Source organism: Psammomys obesus, unplaced genomic scaffold, assembly GCF_907164565.1.
Source record: "Psammomys obesus unplaced genomic scaffold, mPsaObe1.curated_primary_1811, whole genome shotgun sequence".
NCBI lineage: Eukaryota > Metazoa > Chordata > Mammalia > Rodentia > Muridae > Psammomys > Psammomys obesus.
This window is the reverse complement of record NW_026585742.1, coordinates 14,407,129-14,416,202: the sequence shown is the minus strand read 5'-3', so window position 1 is coordinate 14,416,202 and position 9,074 is coordinate 14,407,129. Positions and strand designations below refer to the sequence as shown.

The window sequence follows — 9,074 nt, the reverse complement described above, 5'->3', positions numbered from 1 at the left end:
TCCAATGTGTCACTGCAGGCCTTTCTTTCTCAGTTCATCAGAGCATTATGAAGATGATGAAACTTGTTACTTTGTTCCCAAAATGTTCAAGTAGTAGAATAAAAGTAGTAGGAAATAAAAGATAAATGTGACCCCAGGTCAGAAAAGGGAACTTCAACCTTCTTTTGGTGAGAATATGTGAACTTCTTACCAGTCAGCACAGTCTGTACCTGGCTCTGCCACATCATCTGTAATCATGAATTTAAAAACATTTCCAGCTTGAAATTGAGTTAAACACCAAGAGGCCGGGCATGGACGCACATACCTTTGATGCCAGCACTTAGGAGGCAGAGCAGGAGAATCTAAATTTGAGGCCAGCCTGGCCTCCAAAGAGTGGACAACAGGGCTACAGAGAAACACTGGTTTGGAAAAAGATCAGCGCTCGAGAGACCGCTCTATGGTTAATTAGCATTGTGTTTTTGAGAATGCAGGTTCAGTTCCAAGCACCTACAGAGCAGTTCACATGTCCTCAAACTCCTCTCCAGGGCATCAGAAACTCCAGGCATTAGGCAGAGACATGCATAGGCATTCATGCAGACAAAAAAAACCTAAAACTTGCCAAAGAAAAGGGTTCCAGGCTTTTAGTATGCCTAGGAAACTTGATTTCAAGTGCTTTCATATGAAGTTGTCAGATCCCCTGCACAGTTGTAAACTGCCATGTGAGTACTGGGAACCTGGGTCCTCAAAGCAGCTAGTGCTCTTAACCACTGAGCCATCTCCAGCCCAGCTCCTTGACTAGAAACACTGATCAGGTCTCATCCTGTTGGGGGTTTGCCTTCTGCTAGTTTGTGTTCAGTAGCCTGAGCATGAAGGTGATTGATTGTGTAGCTGAGGTTGAAGACTACCAATATGGGGAGAGAACTATAAGTCACCCAGGACAGCCAGCCATCATGGTGGTACATGCCTGTAGTCCCAGCATTTAAGGTAGGATAATGCATGGGATTTGTATTGGGTTCATATGACCTGCTGTCAGGTCATGATCACTGCTGATGGTGTTCCAATTTCAGACATCCACTGTGGTTGGGGAAAATAGTAGCTTGGTTACATATTCAGCACTCAAACTGTTGGGCTAGGCAGGTAGGTGATGAGTCTGAGCTGGTAAAAGCATAAACCCAGTAACCCAGTAAAAATGAAATCACCTGCCTAAAGGATGACAAAATGCTATATGTGAACATGCTTGCTAATTGGTCTCAGTGTAGTAGTTTGTGTAGGTCTGAGGTGGAACCTAAAAATGTCTTTCAAACAAGCTACTGGACTGGTAAATCATGAAAGCAGACTGGAATCTAGCTGTTTTATGATCAGTCACATGAAGTCAATGTTTAACAGAATAAATATATAAATTCTGAGTCAGCTTGAACCTAAAAACTGCAAGACTCAAAAATTAGCAGTGAAGGAAGAATACTACACCTGAGAATTACTTACACTGTTGGCATGAAAAGGCTGACAACAGAATAAAGATCCATGTGTCACCAGGGCTTTTTCATGTTAGCCTACCTTATACTGTCCCAGGAACTGACTACCAGACTGAAGGTTCAAGAATAATGATTCCCCCTCCCCCATATGAACATTTATGGTAAAGTCTTCAGAAAGGTATAAGTTTATTAAAATCTTTTTTAAAAAATCCGTAGCTACTGATTATAGCATAGTGACTTATTTACAAGTTTATGATAGGATGCATGTTTTAATTAGCATTTCAAATGAAGTTTTTCATCTAGAAATAACAGTATTTCAAATCTTTTGATAGATTAATAAAACATTAAGTGACTGTCCCAGTTAAAAGCAGATAAACTATTGCCTTTAAAATGCTTTACATGGTAAGTCTTCTTAAACACAAAATTTCAGACAAGTATTCTTGAGGTTCAGACATTCTCTTTACAAAGGCAGACATAAGAAAGTAAAGTAGCACATGAACATGCCTCCACGTTAAGTGCATGCTCCCTGGCTGCAAAGAAAACTGTCTGAATGAGTGAGAAGAATACCGCAAGGCTGCAGTGCAAGGCTGCCTTAGGGTTTCCAGAGCTTCAGGAGTCCATCTTCACTGTAGGTGGCAATCAGGTTCTGGTGCGGGTGGTGGGCAATTCCGATCACATCCTTCTCGTGAACCTGGACCGTGGAAAGCAGTCAGAGTGCACAGACCTTACTTAACAAAGCACTCCAAGAGGCCTCCAGAGTTGAGTGGGGATGAAGAAGGGACCCTAAGAGGTCACATACTCCAAATGCCACTGCTTGAAGAGGGCTCTCCAATTACTGATAATCAGATAGTTTTTATTTAGTTAAATCACTGTGATTTGGGGACTGCTTATTAAAGGAACTGGCATGCATCATTCCTCATAAGCTGGGAGGTGACGCACACTTTTAATCCCAGAAGGAGGCAGTGGCAGGTGGATTACTGAGTTTGAGGCCAATCTGTTTTACAGAGCAAGTTCCAGGGCTACACAGAGAAACCTTGTCATGAAAAAGAAAAAATACTCCTCATACCTCCAATTTAGTTGAAACTTAATAGCGGAAAGCTGAAAGTTTCAAAAGCAATCAATTTGGAAGGATAATAGGCAAGTCATTTACCTTCTAAAGGTATTGGAGAAAGCCTGTCTCCAACTCCTCTGCCTAGAAGATCTGCCTAGTTAGCTAGACAGTATGTCCCTCTGCTTTCTGTACAGTCATCCTCTTCCCTGAAGCCGAACTGCATTATCTGAATTCTAACATGTGATACAGTTACTTAACTGTGCATTGGCAAGCACCTCCACTGCATGCTCTCTATAGAGGTTCACACTGATGGTGGTCAGCCTGCAGATGGCTTGTCCTTCAGGGCATGCATCCCCAGTTACTACTCACCGTCAGAGTTCTCTCCAGCTTGCCAGTGACTGTGCTGAAGCAGTAGAGCACAAAGTCTTCCCCAACACAGTAGATCCACTCACCACGGGGCGACAGGGCACAGCAAACAAAGTCACCACCCTCTCTTTTACCAGAACTGAAACTTCTGACAATCTGGAAGGCACCACATCCAAAGAAAAGAACAAGATTTACAGCAGGTCAACTGCAGGCAGCATGCTAAACTACCCCTGCAGCTGACCTAGCACTTAGTAAGGACTGTCTGTTTTGAGACCTAGTCTCGCGTATCCAGGCTGGTCTCAAGCTTGCTTGCTATGCAGTCAAGGTTGACTTTGAATTCCTGATCCTTCTGCCTCCAGCTCCCAAGAGCTGGGACCTGAGTGTGTTCAGGCTTCCACCTGAAAACATTCAACAAATAAGCTACCTAAAATTAAAGAGCTGACAGAAATTTTGAATTGTGCTTCCAAGTCACCACCCCGTCCTCTAGTTTACTATGTTCTCCTGAGGCAAATTCAGTACCTTACATATAACCATTTTCTAAATCAATATACCTCTAGTTTTCAGTACTACCTGGACTTAAAATTCCAGTCCAAACAGATGCAATGCCCATCCCCCACCCAGCATGGACCAAGTAGGACTTTGCTTTATGGTATATAACATTAAACTCATCTTGATAGTGTTCAGCTTAAGTCCCAGCACTTGGGGGCTGGGGAAAGGACACCCAATTCAAGGCCAGCCTAGGCCACACAGTGAGACACTGATGCTTTCTTCCCTTGTTCCCTTGTTACCTTGTGTGGTAGTTACATGTCCGGAGAGAGTAATCCACACCACAATAGGCCTCCCTAAAAGGAAATGCTGCTAGCTAAAGGAGGCTGAAGACAGGCTGGAGCTGGGCACAGTACACCCATAAACCCAGACTGAGGAGCCTGAGAGAGGAGGGTCACTGAGTTTGAGGGTAGACCAGCAAGACTCTGTCTCAGAAACAAGACAGACTAGATGAAGGAGAAAAAGCATCATATATACTCTGCAGAAAGGGTGCACTTCTGTATGGGTATCTACAAATATAGTTCTAAGCTAACACAGCTTAGAAGCAGGAACCTCGTTGGTCACAGTATAGGCCAGATCAAGGCCAGTGCAGAAGCACTTTCTGAGAACTCACCTGCCCCTGCATGTTCATGATGACCACTGTGTTTGACCGGTTGCACACAACAAAGTGCTCTGGGTTTTTAGGAAGCAGAATCACACTATTGACGGTAATATCTGTCCCTGCAGTACTGCCTAGGGACTTAAAGGTATTTGAACATTCTGTGGTCTTCATATTCCAGATCTACCATACGAAAACAAAATATAAACATTTTGAGTATGAGAATCTCTGAAGTTTAAGGCTTAAAAGTTAACAATTAGGTTAATAAAAATGAGTAAAAATGGACTCAAACAAAGCTGCTTGATCTTAAGAAAATCAAATAACCAATACTGCCACATGTAAGCACTCTTCAGCATTTAACTAGCATAATAAAATGAAAACTACAATAAACAATATGATCCAGGATCTTTCCTTATACATTCTTCCTTAGCCAAAAGAACCACACACCTTGAAATTAGCTACGTGTCACTGCTATCTTCATAAACAACCAGGAGCTAGCACAGTGGCACATACCTGTAATCCCAGAACTTGGGGAGCTGAAAGTTCAAGGCCAGCCTGGGCTGCTGTTATAGCAAGATCCTGTCTCAAATCAAAGAAAATACCAAGCATGATGGTACAGACCTATAATTTCAGCCATCAAGAAGCTGAGACAGAAGGATCCTTACTTTGAGAAAGTATATTCTACAATGGCTCCGGTAAGAAGGGAGGGAAAAATTACCCAGGAACTGAGGACATGCTCAGTAAAGTACTTGCTAGACAAACATGAAAACTTAAGTTTGATTCCCAGCGCCCACATAAAAATTGGATGCCAATCTCAGTACTGGGAAGGAACCAGGACAGCCAACCAGCTTATCTGAATCTTTGAATTTCAAGTTTAGTGAGAAATCCTGTCTCAGTAAGTTGGAAGCTGAGAGTGGCTGTACATGCCCGAAGTGTCCCCGACCCTGCAAGAACCCCTGAACAACATGGAGAAGCAACTGAGGAACACCACCCAAAGTTGACCTCTGGGTTCTAAGTGCGTAAGGAGACATGCACACACCCACATATACAAACAAACTAAATACTCAAATGGCATTAAAACCGAAGGAGAGGTTAGCTTAGCGCCCTATCTTCAAAACTGATTTGGTGAGGCCGAGGTGTAAGACAGAAGCATGGGAATTTTCTTGAAGTTCCACAAATGACGCTAATGTACAGCTTACTGAATATGGTCAAAAAGAAGCCACAACATTGGCACATACATGGGAATCTAGGAGGCTGAAGCCCTTCAGACCCTAGAACTACTTATCTTGGTGTATTTTTTTATATTAATTACAGTTTATTCACTTTGTATCCCAGATGTAGCCCCTTCCCGCTTTCCCTCCCAATCCCATTATCTCAGTTTTCACCTTGTTCTAGTCAGACACCCTGAAAAGCCTGTGATATGCTTAGAAGAGATGGACCAAGGATTGCCTGGTACTGTTCAGATACCCTCACTAAGGAGGTGGGAGAGCCTCTCCAACATGCCCCTGATGCTTTTCCTATGTGATTAACGAAGCTCTGCACAACACAGATGTCTTCTAAACACCGTGAACAGTCACCACCACAGGCACACCTGCCACCAACTCCTGGCCCCTTGTTTGTCTTTAAAGAAAAGGTCTTAAACAGCAGAGACTGGCACTGAACTTGTGGCAAGAGGGGTGCCTTAGATTCCCAACTGCAAGGAGGCTCTTATTCCTATGCTTTCTCTCCCTTCCTCCTCTTCAAACAAGGAAAGTTCTAAACTGGAAGAGAAGCACAAGAAAGGAGGACTTGGTCACTGAGACTTCTGAACTGATTTTAAGGAGTGGTTAAGTAGTGGCCTCTAGTTATGGGAAGGGACACTGAACTACTGCATGTATCTATGATGAAGGAAGCCTCACTAGGTTTAGAAGAACCCTCTTTCTACACACGATAAAGCTTGGCCTGTATGAATCTGAGGTTACATGAGTGTGTACCATACACAACAGGGAACTTTTGTCTCGGATCACATGCTAGATCATCACCATCCTGACCAACGCTACCTTCATAACATCCCAGAATGAGTCGGTGCTGATACTTCACCTTCACAGTGCCATCAGAAGATGCACTGATGATGTAATGCCCATCTTGTGTGAACGTTGCCTCGTTAACAAAGGAGGAATGGCCCCGAAATTCCTTCAGTGTTTTTCCAGATTTCAAACCATGAATTCTATCAAATAAAATTAAAAGAATAATATTCAGTATGTCATTCTGGGGAGCAAAGTGTTGAATGCATTTTAAGTGAACTGCAAAAGTATTACACTATTAAATTAAATATACACAGTATAATTTCATTATGTCAAACAATGAAACAGAATAATGCAAACTGCACAGCAAGAGACTGAGAGAAATACCAGTAACCACAGGCTTCCGTCCAGACCAGTAAGAGATTAGTAATTAGTGGGTCTTAGCTATGTGCCAGGAATCTGGGTCCTCCAAAGCACTAAGAACACAGGTGGCTCCACAGACCACCTGTTTCCTTTTTCAAGACAGAGTTTCACTGGGAAGTCCAAGCTGGCTTAGACTTGGTCCACCTGTCTCTCCTTTCCAAGCACTGGGAATGCAAGCTTCCAGCTTCACAGACCATGCACTGAGACATGGAACACTGTTATTTCATCCTTGCAGGTCTCTTCTGGATAAAAACGCAAATGCACAGAACAGTGCTATGCCACCTGAACTTGAGGAAATGAGGCCTATATACCCTTGCAATCACATCACCCCATCCTGAAAACAGCATAAAGGTTCATGAGTAACTTCTCCCTCTGGGGTCCTGTTTTATCACATCTTCACGAGTTCAGGGATCCCTCTTACCTTATTGTCTGGTCAAAAGATGCACTAAGGATCTGACTGCTGTCCTTAGAAAAGCTTAGGCAGGTGACCCCTTTACTATGTGCCCTTTCAAATCTTCTCAAACACTGTCCACTTTGAATCTTCCACACCTTTATTAAGAAAATAAAAGTGTGAATAAAGTGTTAGCAGATACGGCTCCCAACACAGTGCTATTATACCAAGACAGCATGAAAGCTGCATGTGAACGTTTCCATCTGGCATGTCTACTGTAGTAGTATAATGATGTGAGATCCGTTGAAACTTAAAACTCTTTTCTTATAAATTATTAAGATAAAGATTCAAGACTAGGGGCTGGAGAAATGGCTCAGAGGTTAAGAGCACTTACTGCTTTTGTAGTGGACCCAGGTTCAATTCCCAACACTTATATGATGGCTCAGAACTGCCTGTAAATTCAGTTCCAGGGGACTCTGATGCCTACTTCTGACCTCCTCAGGCACTAGGCCCAAACACTGTGCACATACATACATGCAGGCAAAACATTCATACACGTAAAATAAATAAATCTTAAAAACAAAGACAATTAAACCTTTAAAACAAACAAAAAACAAGTCACAGGTAAGAGTATTTGTCTAACATTCACAAGGCCCTGAGTTCAATTCCCAACACTTCACAGGCACACAAAAAGAAAAACAATAAAACAATAGCTATGTCCATTAAGCAGTGACCATTTCCATATTTTACCTAGCCCCAGGTCCACCATTAGCAATTAAAAACAAAGTACAGCTAATGGGCTGTATACCATTCCCTTAATACATTACATACAGTGAGCTACAACCAAAACAGACAAGGACAGATTTGAACTGAAGTGCCAGATCTGTAATTTATCAGCTGTGTGACTTTAAACATGTTAACAGACCATCCCACACAGAATTATTAGTAAAATTTAACAAGAAAAAGGAATTAGTATCAAGTTGATACTTACAAAAAGAGCTATTTTGATAATGAATGTCAGGTGTACCACACCATTAAAAAACTTGAAAATGGCTGGGCAATGGTGGTGCACGCCCTTAATCTCTGCAACAGAAGTAGAAGCAGGCATATCTCTGAGTTCAAGGCCAGCCAGTTCCACAGAGAGTGTTCCAGAACAGCCAAGGCTACACAGAGAAACCCCGTCTCAAGATAAACCAACAACAAAACAAGAAACCTGAAAATGTCTAAATACAAGCACTCTTGGCACTGATCATACCTTGATCTTTCCATCTTGGGCCCCAGTTGCTAACATTTCAGTGTCTCTACTGAAACACATGCAGAGGACAGCATCATCCATCATCATGAAGTTATCCTGGGCCTGGTACTTAAGATCCTAAAGTAAGCAACGATTAACAGTTATTAAAATAACACAAAATCACACCAGTGGCCCCACCCAGAATTGCTGAAATTGACTAGAAGCAGGACGATGGAGTGTGTCTACTTTAAACCTCCAAAGCAAATAGCAGTGCCATGTACAAGTTCCTCATGAACAACTGATAAAACTAGGGATAAATAAATTTACATAACTCAAATTACACTACAGGAAGTACCAACGTAAGGTGGACATGGCAATGCCTCTGGCGACTCACCGAACTTCTCTACGCAAAATGTCTCTCCAGTCTCATATTTTCTGTCTTTAATGAATCTCAATTTACTTACTTGGGGGATGACATGAGAAAGTAAGCAAACATTTGTCTCAACCTGTCAGCTACCTTTCCTAAAATCATCTACCGGAATATCTATGCATGATGTTTCATTTAACATCTATCACTACTCAAATGAAAGGGTTTTTTTTTTGTTGTTGTTGTTGTTGTTCTCCTCATTTTGTTTTTTTTTTTCAGGCAGGGAGGTTTTGAGATTAGAGGCATGTATTACCACACACAGAAAATGAAACTGGTTTTTGTTTTTTTATTATAAAGTGAGATTGTTTAATGGTTTAAACAAATGGGCCAGAAAGATGACTTAGGTGGTAAAGACACTTGCCACAAAGGCCTGGCCACCTGAATTTCATCTCTGAAACTCATGTAAAGGTGGGAAGAAGACAATCAACTCCACAAAGTATTTCATATATTTTTAAAATGTTTCCATTATCTGTTTTTCAGAAGTGCTTTTCTTTCTCTCTCTTTTTCGTTTTGTCTCTTTCTTTCTTTCTTTCTTTCTTTCTTTCTTTCTTTCTTTCTTTCTTTCTTTCTTTCTTTCTTTCTTT

The 9,074-nt window shown here is 41.8% G+C and overlaps 1 protein-coding gene across 3 annotated transcripts in view; it reads right to left on the bottom strand.

Annotated features, from left to right (window-relative positions):
* Positions 1-1,620: 1,620 nt before the first annotated feature.
* The window catches only part of Smu1 (SMU1 DNA replication regulator and spliceosomal factor), a 19,235-nt gene continuing 11,781 nt past the window's right edge, over positions 1,621-9,074 (bottom strand). For 2 of the 3 annotated variants that reach the window (XM_055599104.1, XM_055599105.1), the window contains exons 7-12: positions 8,085-8,201; positions 6,860-6,987; positions 6,092-6,218; positions 4,028-4,195; positions 2,872-3,024; positions 1,627-2,142 (exon numbers count right to left, since the gene is read on the bottom strand). In XM_055599104.1, the coding sequence (XP_055455079.1) occupies positions 2,044-2,142; positions 2,872-3,024; positions 4,028-4,195; positions 6,092-6,218; positions 6,860-6,987; positions 8,085-8,201 (792 nt within the window). In that variant the 3' untranslated portion in view covers positions 1,627-2,043. Of the gene's footprint in view, positions 2,143-2,871; positions 3,025-4,027; positions 4,196-6,091; positions 6,219-6,859; positions 6,988-8,084; positions 8,202-9,074 lie in introns of all 3 variants that reach the window. The other variant, XM_055599103.1, reaches the window with a different exon arrangement.